Source organism: Pseudophryne corroboree, chromosome 6, assembly GCF_028390025.1.
Source record: "Pseudophryne corroboree isolate aPseCor3 chromosome 6, aPseCor3.hap2, whole genome shotgun sequence".
Taxonomy (NCBI): domain Eukaryota; kingdom Metazoa; phylum Chordata; class Amphibia; order Anura; family Myobatrachidae; genus Pseudophryne; species Pseudophryne corroboree.
Genome location: NC_086449.1, coordinates 145,247,291 through 145,273,928, shown reverse-complemented (window position 1 = coordinate 145,273,928; position 26,638 = coordinate 145,247,291). Strand labels below are relative to the sequence as shown.

At 48.6% G+C, this 26,638-nt stretch overlaps 1 protein-coding gene across 1 annotated transcript in view; it reads right to left on the bottom strand.

The window, feature by feature from the left end:
• Window positions 1-940: 940 nt before the first annotated feature.
• Window positions 941-26,638, bottom strand: part of GGCX (gamma-glutamyl carboxylase) — a 104,976-nt gene continuing 79,278 nt past the window's right edge. The window contains exon 15 of the mRNA XM_063931974.1: window positions 941-1,236. Within this exon, the coding sequence (XP_063788044.1) occupies window positions 1,068-1,236 (169 nt within the window). The 3' untranslated portion in view covers window positions 941-1,067. The remainder of the gene's footprint in view (window positions 1,237-26,638) is intronic.

Here is a 26,638-nt window from a genome sequence, read left to right as displayed (position 1 = left end):
TTGTGGTGCCTGCGGCCACTAGCGACTTGGAGGACTCCAAGTTGTTGGACGTTGTCAGAGCCTTAAAAATATACATTGCAAGGACGGCTGGAGTCAGAAAATCTGACTCGCTGTTTATATTGTATGCACCCAACAAGTTGGGCGCACCTGCTTCTAAGCAGTCGATTGCTCGTTGGATTTGTAACACAATTCAACTTGCACATTCTGTGGCAGGCCTGCCACAGCCTAAAACTGTAAAAGCCCACTCCACAAGGAAGGTGGGCTCATCTTGGGCGGCTGCCCGAGGGGTCTCGGCATTACAACTCTGCCGAGCAGCTACGTGGTCGGGGGAGAACACGTTTGTAAAATTTTACAAATTTGATACCCTGGCAAAGGAGGACCTGGAGTTCTCTCATTCGGTGCTGCAGAGTCATCCGCACTCTCCCGCCCGTTTGGTATAATCCCCATGGTCCTTTCAGGAACCCCAGCATCCACTTAGGACGATAGAGAAAATAAGAATTTACTTACCGATAATTCTATTTCTCGGAGTCCGTAGTGGATGCTGGGCGCCCATCCCAAGTGCGGATTATCTGCAATACTTGTACATAGTTATTGTTAACTAATTCGGGTTATTGTTAAGGAGCCATCTTTAAGAGGCCCTTTCTGTTGTCATACTGTTAACTGGGTTTAGATCACAAGTTGTACGGTGTGATTGGTGTGGCTGGTATGAGTCTTACCCGGGATTCAAAATGCCTCCCTTATTGTGTATGCTCGTCCGGGCACAGTACCTAACTGGAGTCTGGAGGAGGGTCATAGGGGGAGGAGCCAGTGCACACCACCTGACCTAGTAAAGCTTTACTTTTTTGTGCCCTGTCTCCTGCGGAGCCGCTATTCCCCATGGTCCTTTCAGGAACCCCAGCATCCACTACGGACTCCGAGAAATAGAATTATCGGTAAGTAAATTCTTATTTTTTTTTAAAGTTTTTTTTATTGTATATTGGATCTAGCTGATGTTTTTAATCGGCAGTATAAAATGGCTTCTGTACAAAATATATAAACACACAAATGGTACTTTTCCTCTTTCTGGGTCACAAATCCAAATGTTCCAATTCTCGCAAAGACTGATCTTGTTTCTTGTCTTCCTGGTACTGTGGATCATCAAACTTAACACTGGCATAGGTTACTTCCTGGGCGAGCTGTTCCAGGGATGGTCTACCAATGAGGAGGTTGCGTAGAGAGATGGCTGTCATCAGGAAACTAGAGATCAAACAGATTAGGATTTTTATACAAAGATACTCCAAGGCATCAGCATTCTACCTATTCACACTGGCTCTGACTAAATCAATAGTCTATTGTGACAGTCAAAACTAAATGCCCTATTCTGACCCATTTACTTATCCTGGCCTGCCCACTACATAACTGCAGTAAGAGTTGAAGTCTCCAAACTTATACCAGCTGACAATGTGAGATCATTCTTACATCATTCTTACATCATTGTACAAGATTCTCAATAATGCAGAAAACATAACTTTGCATTAAGCTGTGAACTGATAAAATACCAACTAATTGGCTGCTGTAAATTTTTAAACTGACTAAAGTAACATGGCACATTGGTACTTAAAACTTGGTACATTTACCCCTGGCATGAACAGTCACATGGCTATAAATGTGATACTTACCACCTAACTGGCATTCTTCAGACCCTGCCTGGGTACAAACATACTATTTGTGTGTGCTATGTAAAATGGACTATGCCTTTGGAATTTGTAGCAGAGTGTATGTATCTTGGAAAACATCTTATCTATTGGACAAAGAGCACTTGTTTTACAGTAGGAAGTGGTAAAGATCAATTACAGGGGCAGATGTGTTAAGCCTGGGTAAGTGTAAGGTGATCACACCAGCCAATCAGCTCTTAACTTTGAGGTTTGAAAAATAAGACGTCAGCCATTTAGTTCCTTATACTTATCCAAGCTTAATACATCTGCCCCACAATCCTTAACTATGTACAGAAAAATAAAGTACATGCTGACCTAATAATGGCTAATGAAGTGACATGGACTGCAGATTAAGTACAGTACATTATTATAAATAGCCAAATATAGGGCAAAATACAGTACAGTAGACCACTGGTCTTCAACCTTTATTTTTGAAAATAACCCCAATGTGTGTGTGCCTGCAAAAGTGGGTGTCCTCACAACTGCCAGTAATGCCCCACCCCACATAGTGCCAGCTACACAAATAATGCTGTGCCAGATAGTTTTCCCCACAGTGCCATTTAAAATCCCCCCCACCACAGTGTCTGATACAGTGTCCCACAGTGCTAACTCTTGCTAGCTGCTTCTACTGTATGAGGGAGGGGAAGACAGTGCAGCGTGCACCTCTCCTGTGATGGCTGGAGAGTGACTGCAGCCATTTAAAATATGGTGTCAGTATGTGAGCCGATCAGGTGCCACCACTGTCGGTCCACAAACTCTGATATGGCTGATGACCAGTACAATATTAAAAATGAATGGAGAGTGGTGCCCGTGACTGCCCAAGCCTGTGCGTTCTGTGAGCTACAGGTTGGAGATCACTGCAGTAGACAAATGGCATTACAACTCAACACAGCCACTAATGCAAGATAACACCATGCCAAGGAGAAGATATCTGGTATCATCAGTCTTGGAACAAATGTATTACTGAATTGGTGAAACGAGGCCTACCCTGACCACACACACTGAGGTGGCAGGACTGCCATCACTGATTCCAGGTGGGTATAACAAGTCATTCAAAAATCAAACAAATATGAGATTGGGTACAGAGAAAGCCCTTGCTTGTTGCAGCTTATATAGAAAAGTGTACAGATTGCATCTTCAGCTACTGACAAACAAGTGAGGATGTATAACCCATCTTGCCCTGTTTGTACAAGTTTCACACACTACCCATGGGAGAGGTCACATTCATGGCTGTACTATTCTACCCTCTTGTAAAACAAGGAAATGGTTTGGAATGGGTTACTTTTTGACAAGATTGCTTTAAAATCAGTCCTGCTGACCCAGAGCCCAATGAATAATGCTGTAGGTGCAGACCACAGCCATGATTATTAACTAGTGAACATATATTTTAATTTTAAATTAAGAGACCTCGAACGTTAACTTACTGGAATACATGAAGCAAGATCAGATGTCCATGTAATCTACATCTCTGACAAAGTCCTATGGAGAATAATTTGGGAAGAGGACAGAGGCTGCAGGAGAGGATTTTGAAAATCCCCCAACCTGTGCAAAGGCTTTCATAGGAATAAAGCAGTTGAGGATTGCTTAAACCAACGGGACCAAATTATGAAAAGCTCTACTTTTTGAAGTTAAGTAAATGGGTCAGGTAGTAGTTCCCATTGATAATAAATGTGGACTACAATAATTTGCCATATGCAGGAGTTTTCTGTGAAATTTGCATTAGACTATACTGTACCTGGCAGTAATACCTAAAATAATGGAAAAACTAGTTTCTATATAAATTTGTGAGAATAGGCCCTGTAATTTTATTTATAAGTGTTTTCACACCTGCAGTTGTCAAAAGAACATGGGAGTCCTGTGTATAGGGTACGGCTAAGCCAAAACGATCACTGGAATTTGAATAGTTGGGATAGCATCCAGTTTTATCTGCACTGCACCACTCTCTGTTCAGGCGAATCAGGAAATGTAAATTTCTCTATCGTCCTAAGTGGATGCTGGGGTTCCTGAAAGGACCATGGGGAATAGCGGCTCCGCAGGAGACAGGGCACAAAAGTAAAGCTTTTACAGGTCAGGTGGTGTGCACTGGCTCCTCCCCCCATGACCCTCCTCCAGACTCCAGTTAGATTTTTGTGCCCGGCCGAGAAGGGTGCAATTCTAGGTGGCTCTCATAAAGAGCTGTTTAGAGAGTTTAGCTTAGGTTTTTTTTATTTTACAGTGATTCCTGCTGGCAACAGGATCACTGCAACGAGGGACAGAGGGGAGAAGAAGTGAACTCACCTGCGTGCAGGATGGATTGGCTTCTTGGCTACTGGACATGAAGCTCCAGAGGGACGATCACAGGTACAGCCTGGATGGTCACCGGAGCCACGCCGCCGGCCCCCTCACAGATGCTGAAGCAAGATAGGTCCAGAATCGGCGGCTGAAGACTCCTGCAGTCTTCTAAAGGTAGCGCACAGCACTGCAGCTGTGCGCCATTTTCCTCTCAGCACACTTCACACGGCAGTCACTGAGGGTGCAGGGCGCTGGGGGGGGGGGCGCCCTGGGAGGCAAATGAAAACCTTTTAAAAAGGCTAAAAATACCTCACATATAGCCCCAGAGGCTATATGGAGATATTTACCCCTGCCTAAATGTACTAAATAGCGGGAGACGAGCCCGCCGGAAAAGGGGCGGGGCCTATCTCCTCAGCACACGGCGCCATTTTCTGTCACAGCTCCGCTGGTCAGGAAGGCTCCCAGGTCTCTCCCCTGCACTGCACTACAGAAACAGGGTATAACAGAGAGGGGGGGCATAATAAATGGCTATATATATTAATATAAAAGCAGCTATAAGGGAGCACTTAATCATAAGGCTATCCCTGTCATATATAGCGCTTTTTGGTGTGTGCTGGCAGACTCTCCCTCTGTCTCCCCAAAGGGCTAGTGGGTCCTGTCTTCGTATAGAGCATTCCCTGTGTGTCTGCTGTGTGTCGGTACGTGTGTGTCGACATGTATGAGGACGTTATTGGTGTGGAGGCGGAGCAATTGCCAAATATGAGGATGTCACCTCCTAGGGGGTCGACACCAGAATGGATGCCTTATTTGTGGAATTACGGGATAGCGTCAACTCGCTTAAGCAGTCGTTTGCCGACATGAGGCGGCCGGACACTCAATTAGTGCCTGTCCAGGCGCCTCAAACACCGTCAGGGGCTGTAAAACGCCTTTTGCCTCAGTCGGTCGACAGACCCAGACACAGGCACTGATTCCGGTGGTGAAGGTGACGAATCAACCGTATTTTCCAGAAGGGCCACACGTTATATGATTTTGGCAATAAAGGAGATGTTACATTTAGCTGATACTACAGGTACCACTAAACAGGGTATTATGTGGGGTGTGAAAAAACTACCAGTAGTTTTTCCCGAATCAGAAGAATTAAATGACGTGTGTGATGAAGCGTGGGGTGCCCCCGATAAAAAACTGCTAATTTCCAAGAAGTTATTGGCTTTATACCCTTTCCCGCCAGAGGTTAGGGAGCGCTGGGAAACACCTCCTAGGGTGGACAAAGCGCTAAACACGCTTATCAAAACAAGTGGCGTTACCCTCTCCTGAGACGGCCGCACTTAAAGATCCATCAGATAGGAGGATGGAAAATATCCAAAAAGGTATATACACACATGCAGGTGTTATACTACGACCAGCTATTGCGACTGCCTGGATGTGCAGTGCTGGGGTAGTTTGGTCAGAGTCCCTGATCGAAAATATTGATACCCTGGACAGGGACAATATTTTACTGTCGTTAGAACAAATAAAGGATGCATTTCTTTATATGCGTGATGCACAGAGAGATATTTGCACACTGGCATCACGGGTAAGTGCTATGTCCATTTCGGCCAGAAGAGCTTTATGGACACGACAGTGGACAGGCGATGCGTAGAGGGGTTATTTGGGGTCGGTCTATCGGATTTGGTGGCCACGGCTACGGCCGGGAAATCCACCTTTCTACCTCAAGTCACTCCCCAACAGAAAAAGGCACCGACTTTTCAACCGCAGCCCTTTCGTTCCTTTAAAAATAAGAGAGCAAAGGGCTATTCATATCTGCCACGAGGCAGAGGACGAGGGAAGAGACAGCAACAGGCAGCTCCTTCCCAGGAACAGAAGCCCTCCCCGGCTTCTACAAAAGCCTCAACATGACGCTGGGGCTTCGCAAGCGGACTCGGGGGCGGTAGGCGGTCGTCTCAAAAATTACAGCGCGCAGTGGGCTCACTCGCAGGTAAATCCCTGGATCCTGCAGATAATATCTCAGGGGTACGGGTTGGAATTAGAGACAGAGCCACCTCGCCGTTTCCTGAAGTCTGCTTTACCAACGTCCCCCTCCGAAAGGGAGACGGTTTTGGAAGCCATTCACAAGCTGTTTTCGCAGCAGGTGATAGTCAAGGTACCTCTTCTACAACAAGGGAAGGGGTATTATTCCACTCTATTTGTGGTACCGAAGCCGGATGGTTCGGTAAGGCCTATTCTAAATCTGAAGTCCTTGAACCTGTACATAAAGAAGTTCAAGTTCAAGATGGAGTCACTCAGAGCAGTGATAGCGAACCTGGAAGAAGGGGACTTTATGGTATCCTTGGACATCAAGGATGCGTATCTCCACGTTCCAATTTACCCCTCACACCAGGGGTACCTCAGGTTCGTTGTACAAAACTGTCACTATCAGTTTCAGACGCTGCCGTTTGGTTTGTCCACGGCACCTCGGGTCTTTACAAAGGTAATGGCCGAGATAATATTTCTTCTTCGAAGAAAAGGCGTATTAATTATCCCATACTTGGACGATCTCCTAATAAGGGCAAGGTCCAGAGAACAGCTAGAGATGGGTTTAGCACTATCTCAAGAGGTGCTAAAGCAGCACGGATGGATTCTGAATATTCCAAAATCCCAATTAATGCCGACAACTCGTCTGCTGTTCCTGGGGATGATTCTGGACACAGTTCAGAAAAAGGTTTTTCTTCCCGAGGAAAAAGCCAAGGAGTTATCTGACCTGGTCAGGAACCTCCTAAAACCAGGAAAGGTGTCTGTACATCAATGCACAAGAGTCCTGGGAAAAAAAATGGTAGCTTCTTACGAAGCAATCCCTTTCGGCAGATTCCATGCAAAGGGATCTGTTGGACAAATGGTCAGGGTTGCATCTTCAGATGCACCTGCGGATAACCCTGTCGCCGAGGACAAGGGTATCCCTTCTGTGGTGGTTGCAGGAGGCTCATCTATTGGAGGGCCGCAGATTCGGCATACAGGATTGGATCCTGGTGACCACGGATGCCAGCCTGAGAGGCTGGGGAGCAGTCACACAGGGAAGAAATTTCCAGGGAGTGTGGTCGAGCCTGAAAAAGTCTCTTCACATAAGCATTCTGGAACTAAGAGCAATCTACAATGCTCTAAGCCAGGCGGAACCTCTGCTTCAAGGAAGACCGGTGTTGATCCAGTCGGACAACATCACGACAGTCGCCCATGTAAACAGACAGGGCGGCACAAGAAGCAGAAGGGCAATGGCAGAAGCTGCCAGGATCCTTCGCTGGGCGGAGAATCACGTGATAGCACTGTCAGCAGTATTCATCCCGGGCGTGGACAACTGGGAAGCAGACTTCCTCAGCAGACACGACCTTCACCCGGGAGAGTGGGGACTTCATCCAGAAGTTTTCCACATGCTATTAAACCGTTGGGTAAAACCAATGGTGGACATGATGGCGTCTCGCCTCAACAAAACACTGGACAGGTATTGCGCCAGATCAAGAGATCCGCAGGCAATAGCTGTGGACGCGCTGGTAACACCTTGGGTGTACCAGTCGGTATATGTGTTTCCTCCTCTGCCTCTCATACCAAAGGTATTGAGGATTATACGGCAAAGAGGAGTAAGACTAGTGGCTCCGGATTGGCCAAGAAGGACTTGGTACCCGGAACTTCAAGAGATGGTCACGGACGATCCGTGGCCTCTACTTCTGAGAAGGGACCTGCTTCAGCAGGGTCCTTGTCTTTTTCAAGACTTACCGCGGCTGCGTTTGACGGCATGGCGTTTGAATGCCAGATCCTAAAAGGAAAAGGCATTCCAGAAGAAGTCATTCCTGCCTTGATAAAGGCAAGGAAGGAAGTCACCGCGAAGCATTATCACCGTATTTGGCGAAAATATGTTGAGTGGTGCGAGCAGCGGAGTGCTCCGATGGAGGAATTTCAACTGGGTCGTTTCCTACATTTCCTGCAATCAGGATTGTCTATGGGTCTCAAATTGGGATCTATTAAGGTTCAAATTTCGGCCCTATCAATATTCTTCCAAAAAGAATTGGCCTCAGTCCCTGAGGTCCAGATTTTTATCAAAGGAGTACTGCATATACAGCCTCCTGTGGTGCCTAAGGTGGCACCGTGGGATCTAAATGTAGTTTTAGATTTCCTCAAATGAACCACTAAAGAATGTGGATTTGAAATATCTCACATGGAAAGTGACTATGTTACGGGCCCTGGCTTCGGCCGGGAGAGTATCTGAACTGGCGGCTTTATCTTATAAAAGCCCTTATTTAATTTTCCATTCGACATAGGGCAGATCTGCGGACGCGTCCGCATCTTCTCCCTAAGGTGGTATCAGCGTTTCACCTGAACCAGCCTATTGTAGTGCCTGCGGCTACAGACGACTTGAAGGACTCCAAGTTGTTGAACGTTGTCAGAGCCTTAAAAATATACATTTAAAGGACGGCTGGAGTCAGAAAATCTGACTCGCTGTTTATACTGTATGCACCCAACAAGTTGGGTGCACCTGCTTCTAAGCAGTCGATTGCTCGTTGGATTTGGAACAAAATTCAACTTGTACATTCTGTGGCAGGCCTGCCACAGCCTAAATCTGTTAAGGCCCATTCCACAAGGAAGGTGGGCTCATCTTGGGCGGCTGCCCGAGGGGTCTCGGCATTAAAACTCTGCCGAGCAGCTACGTGGTCAGGGGAGAACACGTTTGTAAAATTTTACAAATTTGATACCCTGGCAAAGGAGGACCTGGAGTTCTCTCATTCGGTGCTGCAGAGTCATCCGCACTCTCCCGCCCGTTTGGGAGCTTTGGTATAATCCCCATGGTCCTTTCAGGAACCCCAGCATCCACTTAGGACGATAGAGAAAATAAGAATTTACTTACCGATAATTCTATTTCTCGGAGTCCGTAGTGGATGCTGGGCGCCCATCCCAAGTGCGGATTATCTGCAATACTTGTACATAGTTATTGTTAACTAATTCGGGTTATTGTTTAGGAAGCCATCTTTCAGAGGCTCCTCTGTTATCTGGGTTTAGATCACAAGTTGTACGGTGTGATTGGTGTGGCTGGTATGAGTCTTACCCGGGATTCAAAATCCTCCCTTATTGTGTACGCTCGTCCGGGCACAGTACCTAACTGGAGTCTGGAGGAGGGTCATGGGGGGAGGAGCCAGTGCACACCACCTGACCTGTAAAAGCTTTACTTTTGTGCCCTGTCTCCTGCGGAGCCGCTATTCCCCATGGTCCTTTCAGGAACCCCAGCATCCACTACGGACTCCGAGAAATAGAATTATCGGTAAGTAAATTCTTATTATAACATTCCTCCAGGCCTGGGAATATCATTTAGTTTAATAAACTGTGCTAACAGAGACTAGAGGCTCCCCAACAAACATTAAATGGTCAACTGGAAATTGAAATTATTAGGGAAAAGGAACATTCTTAATGTATACTTTGTGGCTCATCTGCAACAGTCACAATCCACCGTGTGTTCTCTGACACCGGAATGAGAATCAACAACACACTTGTACAAATGCATTGATAAAAAGGGTTAAGGTTACACATACGTGTATTATAATAAACTCTTTAAAACTACTTGAAAAGACATCATTGCCCTTAAAGTACAATTTATTTCTCACCCTTATAGCCTGTTCTGGCTATAGAACACAATACTATATTAAAAGGAGATTTATGCTAGACTTACCATTGTTAAATCTCTTTCTGCGAGGTACACTGGATTTCACAGGGAATAACATTGGGGGTGTAAAGTTGGATCTTTATCCGAGGCACCAACAGGATAAAGCTTTGACTGGTCCCAGGATGCACTGCACCGCCTCCTCTATATAACCCCTCCTCCGGTGCACAGGAGCTCAGTTTTGTTTACCTGCTACTGCATTGGAGTGGTTAAGAGATGGTAGATGTTAAGTCACATAGAACCACGTTCTCACGACAGGAGAAGGGACCAGTTGCTAATGCCACACAAACCCAAAGAAACTAAGTGCGTCAGGGTGGGTGCCCTGTGGAATCCAGTGTACCTCGCAGAAAGAGATTAAACTATGGTAGGTCTACCATAAATCTCCTTTTCTGCAGCGTGGTACAAAGGTATTCCACAGGGAATAACATCAGGAATGTCCTAAAGCAGTTCATCATGGGAGGGGATGCACTGTAGTGGGCACAAGAACCCGGCATCCTGGGAGGCAGAAGTATCAAAGGCATAGAACCTGATGAAAGTGTTCACTGAGGACAACGTAACCGCCTTGCACAATTGTTCTGCAGACGCGTCACAGCGGGCCGCCCAAGAAGGTCCAACAGGCTGAGTATAATGGGCCTTGATTGCACAAGCTTATGCGCAGCTCCTGCTGCCATCACCATTCTAATCCATCTGGCCAAAGTTTGCTTGTTTGGTTTTCACAAACGTGGCTGGCCTGCAAACAGTACAAAGAAGGAATCAGACCTCCGAATGGAGGCAGTCCTTTCCACATATATACGAAGAGCCCGTACCACATCCAAAGAACTTTCTTTGAAAGACAAACTAGGAGAGATGAAGGCCGGTACCACAATCTCTTGGTTAAGGTGGAAAGATCACCACCACCCAAGGCAGGTAACCAGGGCGATTACCGAGAACTGCCCAGTCACGATGAAATATCAGGCAGTGCGGACGACAGGACAAAGCACCTAAGTCCGACACTCTTCTAACAGGCAATAGCCAACAGGAACATGACCTTAATAGTAAGCCATTTCAGGTCCACAGAATCAAGAGGCTCAAAGAGAGACCCTTGCAGGGCATTAAGGACGACAGATCCCATGGAGCCACAGGAGGGACATAGGGAGGTTGTATCCGCAAAACACCCTGAGTGAATTTTCAGGAATAGACGCAATTTTCCTCTGAAACCACACCAGGGCAGAAATATGAACCTTGAGGGAGGCCAGACAAAGGCCTAAGTCCAGGCCTTGTTGCAGAAAGGCCAGAAGCCATGAGGCTCTGAACTTATATACATCGTAGTTCTTAGCAGCACACCAGGTGAAGTAAGAGTTCCAGACCCTGTAGTAAATCCGAGCCGAAGCCGGTTTACGGGCCTTCAGCATAGTTTGGATGACCACCTCAGAGAATCCTTTGGTCCTTGGGAGTGGCGCTTCAAGAGCCACGCCATCAAAGTCAGTCTGGCCAGGTCTGTGTAGACACAAGGGCCCTGAACGAGGAGGTCTGGGCGTTGAGGAAGTAGTAGAGGACGTTTCATCGATAGACCCTGCAGGTCTGAGAACCAATGCCGTCTGGGCCACGCTGGAGCGACTAGAAGTAGTATTCCTCCTTCTTGCTTGAACTTCAGCAGAACCCTGGGCAGGAGTGACACCGGAGGGAACACGTATGGCAGTCGAAATTTCTATGGAATTGGCAGTGCGTCCACGAACGCTGCCTGAGGATCCCTTGTCTGTGATCCAAAGACCGGAACTTTGTGTCGAGACGCCATTAGGTTTACGTCTAGTAGGCCCCAATTGTCCACTAGGAGTTGAAACACCTACGAAGGCTCCACTCTCTGGCGTGTACGTCCTGACGACTGAGGAAATCCGCTTCCCAGTTGAGGACACCCAGAATGAACACTGCCAATATTGCTGGCAAATGGCGTTCCGCCCATTGAATTCTGGCCACTTCCATCATTGCTTTTCGGCTTCGAGTGCCGCCTTGATGATTTATGTACACCACCGCGGTGGTGTCCGTCTGTACTTTAACAGGCTTGTTCCTTCACAGAGGCAGGGCTAGTGTCAATGTGTTGAACACTACCCGCACTTCCAGAATGTTGATGGGGAGGAGAGACTCTTCCTTGGTCCAGTGACCCTGGAGTGTTGCTCGAACACCGCGCCCCAGCCCCTCAGACTGGCGTCCGTTGTCAGGAGGACCCAATTGAGAATCCAGAAGGGACGGCCCCTGCTTAACTGTTGATCCTGGAGCCACCAGGACAGGACTATGATTTGAGACCTGATCAGCTGAGGCAGACAGTCCCACTTGGATAGGATTAACCGTTGGAGAGGGCGAGAATGGAATGGAGCATACTCCACCACGTCGAAAGTCGACACCATCAGGCCTAGTACTTGCATCGCCAAGTGAACGGACACTCTTGGGCGAGAGAGGAAGTATCTGATCCTGTCCTGAAGCCTCAGGACCTTCTCTGGAGACAGAAACAACCTCTGGCTGTGCGTATCCAGTAGAGCCCCCACTTGCACCCTGCACTGCGCAGGGACCTGGGAGGACTTTTACCAATTGATTAGCCACCCGTGGGCTGTGAGGAATTGCACCGTCAGCTGGAGAGGATTCTGTAGGACATCTTGGGAGCTTGCCAGGATCAGCAGGTCATCCAGATATGGCAGGATCCCGATTCCCTGTTGACAGAGATGAGCTGTCATCATGGCCATGACCTTGGTGAAAATCCGAGGGGCCGTGGTCAGTCCAAACGGCAGAGCCCTGAATTTATAATGGAGGTTGCCAACAGCAAACCGCAGATATTGCTGTTGTGAAATAGCAATAGGTATATGCAGGTAAGCATCCTGTATATCCAGAGATACCATGTAGTCCTCAGGTTCCATGGCCAGTACAATGGAGCGCAGTGTTTCCATACGGAACTTGGAAACTCTCACATACTTGTTCAGTGACTTGAGGTTGAGAATAGGCCAGAAAGACCCATTGGGTTACGGTACTAGAAACCGGGTCGAGTAGTAGCCCCTCCCTCTTTGAGAGATAGGCACCGGCACCACCACTCCTGTCTCCAGGAGGGTTTGGACAACCAAGTGTAGACCTTGCGCCTTCAACGGGTCCGATGGGATGACTGTTGCGCAGAACTGGCGAGAGGGACGTCTCTTGAAAGAGACCACGTACTCATGAGAGACAACGTCCTGCACCTACGCGTCTGAAGTGGTCCTTAACCAGACCTGGGTGAACTGCAGCAGTCTGCCTCCCACCCTGGGGTTTGCCAGGGGGAGGCCCATCCCGTCATGCTGCAGGCTTGTCCGAAAGAAACGAAAAAGTAGTAATTTTAGCTTTCGGAGTAGAAGTAGTAGTATTAGGAAGGCACGCAGTCTTAGCAGAGGCTCAGTCAGTCACGATCTTATTATATCTTCTCTAAATAGAATGTCTCCCTTAAAAGGGAGTACCTCCAGAGTCTTCTTGGAATCTAGGTCCACCTTCCAGGACCACAACCATAGAATCCGGAGAGCCAAAATAGACATAATGGACGCTTTAGACGCCAAAATACCTGCCTCAGAGGATGCCTCTTCAATGTAATGGGAGGCGGTGGTAATATGAGACAGACACTGTTTGGCAATGTCAGAAATATCCTGAGGTAGCTCTTCCTCCAAAACCTGAACCCATGCATCAATAGCTTTTGCAGCCCAGGAGGCCACAATAGTGGGCCTGTGAATTGCCCCAGTTAGGGAATAACTACACTTCAGGCATCCCTCCACATGCTTATCTGTCGGTTCCTTCAGGGAAGTGACAGTGGTGACAGGCAGAGAAGAGGACACCACAATCCAGCGACATGAGAGTCGACCGGCGGTGGAGTTTCCCACTTGTTACTCCGCAGGGATAGGAAAACGATCCAACACCTTCTTGGATAGAGCAAACTTCTTTCCTGGGGAGACCCAAGCCTCTTGACGTATGTCAATTAAAAGGTCAGAGTGAGGAAAAACTACTTTAGCCACTTTCTGACGCTTGAATTTATCAGGCTTTTTTGATGCAATAGTGGGATCAGCTTCATCATCAATCTGGAGAACCATTTTGATAGCATCCACTAAGTCAGGGACTTCAACCTGAGTGACATGCTCCCCATCAGAGGCCGCTGAGTCAGAATCAATCGGATCAGTATAGGCCCCATCCTCATCAGAGGAAGTATCTGAAACATGAGTGGATTGAGAGGAGGAAACCACACACTTAGAGGACCCCTTAGCCCCAGAGGGCTGAGGCGTAGACTTCTGTTTAACCAAAGAGTTATTTAAAACCTGTATCTGGTTAGATAGAGTGTCCGCCCAAGGCGGATTTGCTACAGGGACAATTTGTGGCTGAAATGGCACAGGAAGTCCCACAGGGAGCTTAAGACGTGTTACAAAGTAGGCAAGAGAAGTAGCCCAGGGTGGCTCTTGATTGGCCACGGGTGCTACAGGTGGAGTGGGAGAGGTAAGTGATCCAGCACCTACATCCCTAGCAGCAGGTTCCCCCCCTGGTAAATCCGTGGGATCAGCACTGCCTGAGGCAGGAGCGTCCGCGGAATTCCCGCCCTGTGTGGCAGACATGTGGAATGTAGCCGTGGGACACAGTACAATATATCCAAAAATATGAATACCGTAATCCCCTGAGAAATAATAGCAAATTATATTTACCGATAATTTCATTTCTTCAAGATACTTCATGGCAGCCATTACTCCATCCCCCTAGTTCTAGACAGGAAGTTTTTTCACACTTCAGGGACCACCCACTTAGGGTATATAGAGCTACTCCTCCCATTCCTCCTCAGTCTTTCTCCTTCATCCACTAGGGGCCACTGGAGCGTAGTTACAATGGGGAAATAGTAGGCAGTAATTGGGAGCTGGCACTTTAAAATTCTAACACCGTGGCTAGCTCCTCCCCTACTATCTCCCCTCCAAGCCAGTCTTACTTTGTGCCCGAGGTGAGCTGGTTCACTTGGGTTTAGCTGAAGAAATTTTTCTTTTTTCTTTATTATTTTATTTTTCTTTCACACACGCACAGAACTGCCAGTCTGCACCGCGGGAGCTGCCGGCGGGGTCCCATCGCAGCTGCGTGCGGCTCGGGATGGGCCCCGGCTGAGGGAGACCCTGAGCTCTCCTGAGTTGGCCGGACACCGCTGCGTGCGGCGCGTGTCGGGGCCGCTCCACCAGCAGAAGATTCCGGCAGCATGGCAGCGGTGAGTATAAGCGGTCGGACACCGCTGCGTGCGGCGCGTGTCGGGGCCACTCCATCAGGATCCTGCAAGCAGCGGTGAGTACAGACATACACCTCACTCCCCGCTTCCTGCTCCCATACATGGGGGCCACGCTCAGGGTCCCTGGTCTAATCCCCCCCTCCACTCATACAGTATGGGCTGTGTAACAGTTTGCAAAAAAAACAAAAAAAAAAAAAAAAAATTATTTTGAAGGCACCTTTATGATTTTATATTAGGCGCCATTACTAGGGGGCGGAGCTTAATCCCGCAGTGGAGCTCAACAGACTAATGCAGAGATCTGTGGTATAGAGGGACCTGGGTTCAAGCCCAGTGCCACCTAAATGATTTCTATTTAGACCCGGCAGGCTAAGCGTCCCCGGCTCGCAGGGCCGTCAGGGGATGCAGAGCGCTCCCCGCTAAGTTTGCGCGGGAGCTTGGTACTTTGGATAGGGGGCGGAGCTTTCTCCCGCTCTGCTCGGCGGCTCGCAGGGCCGTCAGGGGATGCAGGGCGCTCCCCGCTAAGTTTGCGCGGGAGCTTAGTACTTTGGACGGAGCATAGGGGGCGGAGCTTTCTCCTGCTCGGCGGGCTCAGCTCCCCGGCCGTGGCTTGTGTGATCGGCGGGGAGGCAGGATGCTCCCCGCTGACTTAGTACTAGAAGAGTAAAAGTTTTTACAACGGGGGGCGGGGCTTCCTCCCGTCTTGGACCTCGGCTCCCGGCGGCCACCTTCGGCTCGGTTGGTGCTGGCGGCCATTTCCTCTCTGAAGGGGAAACCCTCTACCCGGACTCCACTGCTGGCTGTGATTGACAGGGTCTTCTCATCACTGCAGTGAGTAGTTTTTCTCAATGTGTTCCTCCTGTGGCACACATATATATATATATATATATATATATAGGTTCACCCAGAAAACGGCACTCACTGGTCTCACACGAAAAAATACTGGACAACGTCCTCTTAATCAACGTTTCGGGTTTATTTCAACCCATCATCAGGATACACGTGTATAAACCCGAAACGTTGATTAAGAGGACGTTGTCCAGTATTTTTTCGTGTGAGACCAGTGAGTGCCGTTTTCTGGGTGAACCTACATGCTTTCTGTCGACGCAGCACCTTGGCAAGTTATACGTATGGGACAGACGTGAGTGCCGACCATTGGAGTTTTTATATATATATATATATATATATATGGATATAGTTGTGCTGTGTGTGTCGAGGTGTATATATTTATATACATATACATATTTTGTTATATGTATATTATATTTTATATAGTTTGTCTTTATATATAAGATTATATTGGATTATATCTATATATGCATATATAATCAATTAGCGCCGTGGATTTTACAGTTAGGCGCCATAGTGAGGGGGCTTAAACCTAACTCTCAGGTCAGTGCCCCTTTGTCAGGGGGGCTAGTGCTGTTAATTCAACACGGAGTCCCCTGTTTATGGTATATGGAGTCAGCTCACTAATGCTCTATATCAGGGCACAGTTAGGCTCACTGAATATTTACAATAAGATAGAACTACAAGCTCCACCGACATATATTATAATAACGCAGACCTGGGTTCACGTCCCACATATCTTCACCCTGCAACATTAATTTTTCCCCCGGCTTTACTCACAGGCTAGCCGCCATTTCGGACCAGCGGAGCTTACTGAATTAGCAGTACACTACATACACGGGTGTTGTCACCCCTTTTTCTCTGACGTCCTAGTGGATGCTGGGAACTCCGTAAGGACCATGGGGAATAGCGGCTCCGCAGGAGACTGGGCACAAAAGTAAAGCTTTAGGACTACCTGGTGTGCACTGGCTCCTCCCCCTATGACCCTCCTCCAAGCCCCAGTTAGATTTTTGTGCCCGGCCGAGAAGGGTGCACACTAGGGGCTCTCCTGAGCTTCTTAGTGAAAGTTTAGTTTTAGGTTTTTTATTTTCAGTGAGACCTGCTGGCAACAGGCTCACTGCATCGAGGGACTAAGGGGAGAAGAAGCGAACCTGCCTGCTTGCAGCCAGCTTGGGCTTCTTAGGCTACTGGACACCATTAGCTCCAGAGGGACCGAACACAGGCCCAGCCTCGGAGCTCGGTCCCAGAGCCGCGCCGCCGGCCCCCTTACAGAGCCAGAAGCAAGAAGAGGTCCGGAAAATCGGCGGCAGAAGACATCAGTCTTCAACAAGGTAGCGCACAGCACTGCAGCTGTGCGCCATTGTTACTCAGGCACACTTCACACTTCGGTCACTGAGGGTGCAGGGCGCTAGGGGGGGGGGCGCCCTGAGCAGCAATGTAAACACCTTGGCTGGCACAAATACACCACATATAACCCCCAGGGCTATATGGATGTATTTTAACCCCTGCCAGAACTCACCAAAAAGCGTGAGAAAAGGCAGCCGAGAAGGGGGCGGAGCCTATCTCCTCAGCACACGGGCGCCATTTTCCATCACAGCTCCGCTGGAAGGACGTCTCCCTGACTCTCCCCTGCAGTCCTGCACTACAGAAAAGGGTAAAAAAGAGAGGGGGGCACTAATTTGGCGCAGTTTTAATACTAACAGCAGCTATAAAGGGAAAAGCACATTTTATAGTGGTATTCCTGTCTATATATAGCGCTCTGGTGTGTGCTGGCATACTCTCCCTCTGTCTCCCCAAAGGGCTAGTGGGGTCCTGTCCTCTTATCAGAGCATTCCCTGTGTGTGTGCGGTGTGTCGGTACGATTGTGTCGACATGTTTGAGGAGGAAAATGAGATGGAGGCGGAGCAATTGCCTATTATAGAGTTGTCACCCCCTAGGGAGTCGACACCTGAGTGGATGAGCTTATGGAAGGAATTGCGTGACAGTGTCAGCTCTTTACGACAGACAGTTGACGACATGAGACAGCCGGCTACTCAGCTTGTGCCTGTCCAGGGGTCTCAAACGCCATCAGGGGCTTTAAAACGCCCGTTACCTCAAATGGCAGACACAGACACGGATACTGACTCCAGTGTCGATGATGAGGAGACAAACGTGACTTCCACTAGGGCCACACGTTACATGATTGAAGCAATGAAAAATGTATTGCATATCTCTGATAATACAAGTACCACTAAAAAGGGTATTATGTTTGGTGAGAAAAAACTGCCTGTAGTTTTTCCTGTATCCGAGGAATTAAATGAAGTGTGTGATGAGGCGTGGGTTTCCCCCGATAAAAAACTGATAATTCCTAAAAGGTTATTGGCATCGTACCCTTTCCTGCCAGAGGATAGGGCACGTTGGGAAACACCCCCTAGGGTGGATAAAGCGCTCACATGCTTGTCTAAACAGGTAGCACTACCCTCTCCTGATACGGCCGCCCTAAAGGAACCTGCCGATAGAAAGCTGGAGAATATCCTAAAATGTATATACACTCACACGGGTGTTATACTGCGACTAGCAATCGCCTCAGCCTGGATGTGCAGTGCGGGCCTGGCGTGGTCGGATTCCCTGACTGAAAATATTGATACCCTAGATAGGGACAGTATATTACTGACTATAGAGCATTTGAAGGATGCATTTCTATATATGCGTGATGCACAGGGATATTTGCCGACTGGCATCAAGAGTTAGCGCGCTGTCCATTTCTGCAAGAAGAGGTTTATGGACGCGGCAGTGGTCAGGTGATGCGGATTCTAAAAGGCACATGGAAGTATTGCCTTATAAGGGGGAGGAGTTATTTGGGGTAGGTCTATCAGACCTGGTAGCCACGGCAACTGCTGGAAAATCCACATTTTTACCCCAGGTAGCTTCTCAACCTAAGAAGACGCCGTATTATCAGGCGCAGTCCTTTCGGCCCCATAAGGGCAAGCGGGCAAAAGGCGCCTCATTTCTGCCCCGTGGCAGAGGGAGAGGAAAAAGGCTGCAACAAACAGCCAGTTCCCAGGAACAAAAGCCCTCTCCCGCCTCCGCAAAGTCCTCAGCATGACGCTGGGGCTTTACAAGCGGACTCAGGCACGGTGGGGGCCCGTCTCAAGAAGTTCAGTGCGCAGTGGGCCCACTCGCAAGTGGACCCCTGGATCCTTCAGGTGGTATCTCAGGGGTACAAATTGGAATTCGAGACGTCTCCCCCTCGCCGTTTTCTAAAGTCTGCTTTACCGATGTCTCCCTCAGACAGGGAGGCAGTATTGGAAGCCATTCACAAGCTATATTCCCAGCAGGTGATAATCAAGGTACCCCTCCTACAACAGGGAAAGGGGTACTATTCCACACTATTTGTGGTACCGAAGCCGGACAGCTCGGTGAGACCAATATTAAACCTAAAATCCTTGAACACTTACATACAAAGGTTCAAATTCAAGATGGAGTCACTCAGAGCGGTGGTTGCGGGCCTGGAAGAGGGGGACTATGTGGTGTCTCTGGACATCGGGGATGCTTACCTGCATGTCCCAAGGGTACCTCAGGTTTGTGGTACAGAACTGTCACTATCAGTTTCAGACGCTGCCGTTTGGATTGTCCACGGCACCCCGGGTCTTTACCAAGGTAATGGCCGAAATGATGATACTCCTTCGAAGGAAGGGAGTTTTAGTTATCCCTTACTTGGACGATCTCCTGATAAGGGCAAGATCCAGGGAACAGTTGGAAGTCGGAGTAGCACTATCTCAGATAGTGCTGCGCCAGCACGGTTGGATTCTCAATATTCCAAAATCGCAGCTGATCCCGACGACACGACTTCTATTCCTAGGGATGATCCTGGACACAGTCCAGAAAAAGGTGTTTCTCCCGGAGGAGAAAGCCAGGGAGTTATCCGAACTAGTCAGAAATCTCCTAAAACCAGGCCAAGTCTCAGTGCATCAATGCACAAGGGTCCTGGGAAAGATGGTGGCTTCTTACGAAGCAATCCCATTCGGCAGATTCCACGCAAGAACCTTCCAGTGGGATCTGCTAGACAAATGGTCCGGGTCGCATCTTCAGATGCATCAGCGGATAATCTTGTCACCAAGGACAAGGGTGTCTCTCCTGTGGTGGTTGCAGAGTGCTCATCTTCTAGAGGGCCGCAGATTCGGCATTCAGGACTGGGTCCTGGTGACCACGGATGCCAGCCTGAGAGGCTGGGGAGCAGTCACACAGGGAAGAAATTTCCAGGGCTTGTGGTCAAGCCTGGAGACATCACTTCACATAAATATCCTGGAGCTAAGGGCCATCTACAATGCTCTAAGCCTAGCAAGACCTCTGCTTCAAGGTCAGCCGGTGCTGATCCAGTCAGACAACATCACGGCAGTCGCCCACGTAAACAGACAGGGAGGCACAAGAAGCAGGAGGGCAATGGCAGAAGTTGCAAGGATTCTTCGCTGGGCGGAAAATCATGTGATAGCACTGTCAGCAGTGTTCATTCCGGGAGTGGACAACTGGGAAGCAGACTTCCTCAGCAGGCACGACCTCCACCCGGGAGAGTGGGGACTTCACCCAGAAGTCTTCCACATGATTGTGAACCGTTGGGAAAAACCAAAGGTGGACATGATGGCGTCCCGCCTCAACAAAAAACTAGACCGGTATTGCGCCAGGTCAAGGGACCCTCAGGCAATAGCTGTGGACGCTCTGGTAACACCGTGGGTGTACCAGTCAGTGTATGTGTTCCCTCCTCTGCCTCTCATACCCAAGGTACTGAGAATCATAAGAAGGAGAGGAGTAAGGACTATACTCGTGGCTCCGGATTGGCCAAGAAGGACTTGGTACCCGGAACTTCAAGAGATGCTCACAGAGGACCCGTGGCCTCTACCTCTAAGAAAGGACCTGCTCCAGCAGGGACCCTGTCTGTTTCAAGACTTACCGCAGCTGCGTTTGACGGCATGGCGGTTGAACGCCGGATCCTGAAGGAAAAAGGCATTCCGGATGAAGTCATCCCTACCCTGATCAAAGCCAGGAAGGATGTAACCGTACAGCATTATCACCGTATTTGGCGTAAATATGTTGCGTGGTGCGAGGCCAGGAAGGCCCCTACAGAGGAATTTCAACTGGGTCGTTTCCTGCATTTCCTGCAAACAGGACTGTCTATGGGCCTAAAATTAGGGTCCATTAAGGTTCAAATTTCGTCCCTGTCGATTTTCTTCCAGAAAGAACTGGCTTCAGTTCCTGAAGTTCAGACGTTTGTCAAGGGGGTACTGCATATACAGCCTCCTTTTGTGCCTCCAGTGGCACCTTGGGATCTCAATGTAGTTTTGGGGTTCCTAAAATCACATTGGTTTGAACCACTCACCACTGTGGACTTAAAATATCTCACATGGAAAGTGGTAATGCTGTTGGCCCTGGCTTCAGCCAGGCGTGTCTCAGAATTGGCGGCTTTATCCTATAAAAGCCCTTGCCTAATTTTTCATACGGACAGGGCAGAATTGAGGACTCGTCCTCAATTTCTCCCTAAGGTGGTTTCAGCGTTTCACTTGAACCAGCCTATTGTGGTATCTGCGGCTACTAGGGACTTGGAGGACTCCAAGTTGCTGGACGTAGTCAGGGCCCTGAAAATATATGTTTCCAGGACGGCTGGAGTCAGAAAATCTGACTCTCTGTTTATCCTGTATGCACCCAACAAGCTGGGTGCTCCTGCTTCTAAGCAGACTATTGCTCGTTGGATTTGTAGTACAATTCAGCTTGCACATTCTGTGGCAGGCCTGCCACAGCCAAAATCTGTAAAAGCCCATTCCACAAGGAAGGTGGGCTCATCTTGGGCGGTTGCCCGAGGGGTCTCGGCTTTACAACTTTGCTGAGCAGCTACTTGGTCAGGGGCAAACACGTTTGCTAAATTCTACAAATTTGATACCCTGGCTGAGGAGGACCTGGAGTTCTCTCATTCGGTGCTGCAGAGTCATCCGCACTCTCCCGCCCGTTTGGGAGCTTTGGTATAATCCCCATGGTCCTTACGGAGTTCCCAGCATCCACTAGGACGTCAGAGAAAATAAGAATTTACTTACCGATAATTCTATTTCTCGTAGTCCGTAGTGGATGCTGGGCGCCCATCCCAAGTGCGGATTGTCTGCAATACTTGTACATAGTTATTGTTACAAAAATCGGGTTATTATTGTTGTGAGCCATCTTTTCAGAGGCTCCTCTGTTATCATGCTGTTAACTGGGTTCAGATCACAGGTTGTACGGTGTGATTGGTGTGGCTGGTATGAGTCTTACCCGGGATTCAAAATCCTTCCTTATTGTGTACGCTCGTCCGGGCACAGTATCCTAACTGAGGCTTGGAGGAGGGTCATAGGGGGAGGAGCCAGTGCACACCAGGTAGTCCTAAAGCTTTACTTTTGTGCCCAGTCTCCTGCGGAGCCGCTATTCCCCATGGTCCTTACGGAGTTCCCAGCATCCACTACGGACTACGAGAAATAGAATTATCGGTAAGTAAATTCTTATTTTCTCTAACGTCTGTTCCCCGTGGTCCTTGCGGAGTCCCCAGCATCCACTACGGACTACGAGAAATAGATTTACCGGTGAGTAAAATCTTATTATTACTCCTTTGTTTCACTTGGTAATAATACTGTGTGTAATTTGGGGATATGTGTGTGGTGTCAGCCAAATAGCCGCAGTGGCTCGGTACGCTTATAGCGGGGACATCTGATCACAGATTGAATTCCATCAAACACCAACTTTAAGGGAAATGTCCCCGTCACTGCACGTTATAGTGCACAGTTTATAGAGGGTTACACTTCTTTAACCTGTCTTTTCTCTTTTCGTTTAACTAAACGTAACACCCAGGACAGAGAATTCCCTGTTATGTGTAGATTGTGCGGTGGAGCCATCTGATTAGCCCCCAATGCAGCTGCGGGACGTTCCTGTTTGAACAGCTCAGCTTATGCAGGTAAGGTCACCATTACCAGAGACCCCGTCCGTCATTTCTTCTCCCCAGGAATCAAAAAGAATCTTGCGAACATCCATGTTACACGAGATACTGGTTATGTTTCGGTGGAGTCTGAACCAGTATCTCAGGATATTAAGTTGTATTGTACAGCAGTTCGTCTGGTGCTGCAAGTAAAGAGGATGGACGCTTCAGGTCCCTTGGGGTTTTGACGCCAAGGAAGAAATGACAGAGACTTGTTCAGTTTCGAATGAGCTGGGCATGCTCCGGTAGGCGGCCGGGAAACATCCGAATTCACAATTTCAGGTATCAAACAATGTTTGTTTGCCTATCTTTTTCCCGCAGATAACAGGAAACGATATCAGGACTCTCCAGGGTATACCCCTCAATGTATCGCCGGTCCAACAGGCTGTCGTTTTTCCTGGGGCAACCTTGCTGAGGGATCCATCTGAGAGACATATCCGACAGCAGGGGTTCAACCTTGTCCGGAGCAGGTAGGTTGTGGAACAATTGTCCTCTAGGTTACAGGATAATTCGCATCAGGATCAACTGATGCTTTGGGGCAGATCAGAATCACGATTCTGCTTTATATTCTTTTGAGGTCTCCACGTCTATATACTCTGAACCTGCAGTTTCGCTTGGGCTGTCTTAACCCGACGACCTCTGGCGCTGCGACAGTGACAGGTGAACATGGATTCCTAAGGGCAGCTGGTTCAGGGGAAGGAACTTCCTGCATGATTTCTCGAACCATTGGGGGTAAGTCCACTTTTCTTTCCCCTACGGCTGCCCCAGCTCCAAGACGGACCTTTACCGGTCTTTCCTTTAGATCTTTCCGTGCCCTTTCAGGTTTTCGACTACAAGTCAGGGCCGGTATCTCCGTCGCCAAGGGATTTCATGGTAGCAGGCTGAAGCATCCTCGGTTCAGTCTGATTTTAGGTCATCCAACACAGCCACCGCAGGTCAGACCTTCCTACCACCTGGGGGGTCCCAGGGTAGGCGCCTGTCGGTGGTCCTACTGGGAGGACTGAGAAGGCTTGGGCGGTTACAAACTCGATTTTGGAGTCCAACCGTCTCAGGGGTCCCTCGGTATGGGTCGGCCGGTTTACGATGACAAGACAGTCATACTGCAGGCGGCGCTCCAGATGCTTCTAACCGCAAAGGGTGTTGATCCCTGTTTTCGCATATCATTTGAATCGGGGCATTTCTCAGCCCTTTGTTTTCTTTTCCCGTGCCGAAGCCAGAGGGCTCAGCCAGGCCTATTCTGGTCTTAGAATCCTTTCAGTCTGTGATTGCTAGTTTAAAGAAGAAAGGGGGTTTTACGCGTCCCTTGTCTTCAAGGATGCCTGTTTACTGAACTCTTTTGGGTTTCCACATCGGTTTTTCTCAGATTCGCATTACAGGATACCGCTCCCACAGGGTTCAGGAAAATCACAGAATAGCTCTTTTTCAAAGGCAGGGAGTGACGTTTGTTCCCTAATTGGACAATCTACTGCTGGAATCCCACTCAGCAGATTAGGTTGCTTCTGAATATCCGGAGGATCCAGGAGCTTCTGGTTCGACACGGGTCCAATTTATGCTCCTCGTAGAGGGTTCTCAACTCGGTCCGTCAGAGGATTTTTCCTTCCTCGGGACCAGGTACTCTCTTTCTTCAGTCAAGTTGCGATGCGATGAGTGGTCGCCTACATTCCTCTCTGAGCGGAGGACAACAGTCGTCTTTCCAGGTCAAGCCGCCAGGTCAGACTCCCGGGTGAGGGGACATTCCCCGGAGTTTTGTCAGCTGGGCCGCTGTTGGCGGAGATTCCGGATCGACCTCAGGGCGTTCTGACTGACTCTTAAACCCTTTACTACTCTCGGACGGGAGCTCTGGCGGCAATAACCGAGGATGCCATCAGGGCTCCTTGGAGTTTCTGGTTAGTCTATCTTGCCTCCTTTTCTATTTCTACCTCACTTTCGGTAACACAGGAGGGGAGAATGCACGCTAGTCCTCCCCGGTGGATCCGGTTTGGCCGTGCATGACTTAAAGATCCAGTCTGCACCTGTTGTCAGTAGAGGAGCCTTGGCTCTTACCTCTGCAGGACTGTCTACTTCAACAAGGTCCTTTTTCTTTGTTCACGCTTACACTGGTGTCGTTTTACGGCGTGACTGTTCACGAGACCTCAGAAGGGAGAAGTTCCCTAGTTCGGTTGTGCCTACTGGGCCCCGATTTCGGAAGTCGGTTACCTCTTCTCGCTTTTGCCACTTTGGGAAACTTTAAGGGGCATAGTGTGGATAACAGGGCTTTTCCAGTTTTGATTTACCATTCAGCCGTCATCTTTGGTTTTCTCTGGGTGGTTTGCTCGGCTGCGCTTCAAACTACGTTGACCTGAATTTTAGGTCTCTGCCCTTTCGATTTTCTTCCAAAAGAAATTAGCCTGGCGGCCGTAAGTTCGGGCTCTCTTTCAGGGAGTACTCTATTGGCAACTCCCCCTTTTCGACGGGGGTTACGGCTGAGCTTCAGACTCAGCGGTCGTTTCTTCCAGGGGGGATGTCCGTTTTTCATATAAATCTGACACTGGTGTTTTCGGCCCTCTCTGAATGTTGTCAGGGCTCGCTGACTCTTATCTACAGAGGTCTTCGGCTATTCGACGAAGTGTTTTCTTCTTTGTTCTGTACGATGCTCCCGTACTAAATAGCCGGAGTCCCAGCATACGCTGGGCCGTTGGATACATCTGACCATCAGACAGTCTCATTGGCGGTTGCTCGGGAGCCTCCGTTTTCCATTTCAGCGCACTCTACGCGCGTTGTGGGACCTTCGTGGGTGGCTGCCCGTGGGGTCTCCATGACTACTTTATGTCGGGCGGCTACTTGGTGGGGCCGACATACGTTTGTCAAATTCTAGTTTGACACTTTTGCGGCCTCTGCATCACAGTTTGGCCGAGCGGTTTTACAGGACTCTCAGCGCTCTCCCACCCGTTTTGGGAGCTCTGGGACGTCCCCATTGTAACTACGCTCCAGTGGCCCCTAGTGGATGAAGGAGAAATCAGGATTTTGGTACTTACCGATAAATCCCTTTCTCCGATTCCACAGGGGCCACTGGACGCCCGCCCAGCGCTGTTTCCTCCTTGTTTTTTGCTTAAAGGTTTGCAGATCACTAGGTGCCTGCTTGTTCAGTTCAGGTTAACCTGCTATTTGTTAGGTTCTGTTCCAGGTTTAGTTTGTGTTATCCTGGTTTACAGGGCGTCATTAACCTCCTCTACCTTAAGGTTTGTTTATTACAGCTCTCCTCGGGCACAGTTTTACGTAGACTGGCTTGGAGGGGAGATAGTAGGGGAGGAGCTAGCCACAGTGTTAGAATTTTAAAGTGCCAGCTCCCAATTACTGCCTACTATTTCCCCATTGTAACTACGCTCCAGTGGCCCCTGTGGAATCGGAGAAAGGGATTTATCGGTAAGTACCAAAATCCTGATTTTGAGTATCTCCTCACATTTCGGTTCCTGTGGAAAAAAAACAAAACAGTAAAAAAGGGAGGGTATATTATAGGCTGCCATGAAGTATCTTGAAGAAATTAAATTATCTGTAAATATAATTTGCTATTTTCTTCTGCACTACTTCATGGAAGCCATTACTCTGGGATATACCAAAGCATAATATAGGGAGGGTAACAAATAGTCCAACAGACAGAAATTTATGCTTAATTACCCATTATTATTAATTCACCACAATGCCCCTTCAAGGACACCACTGTTAAAGTGGGCGCCAGCCAAATCCAGAGCATAGTGACCAGAGAAAGTGTGAACAGGTGGCTACTGTACATGTCTTTCGTTGATACCAAAACGTCCTTAACCCAGGAAGTTGCAACAACACTGGTTGAGTGTGTCTTCATATTTTATGGAATTTTATGACCACTTTCTTCATACACAAAAATAATGAGCTCCTTGATCCACCTGGGAATAGTTTGCTTCATGGGTGCACCACCTTTCTTTATGCCTACATGTAAAACA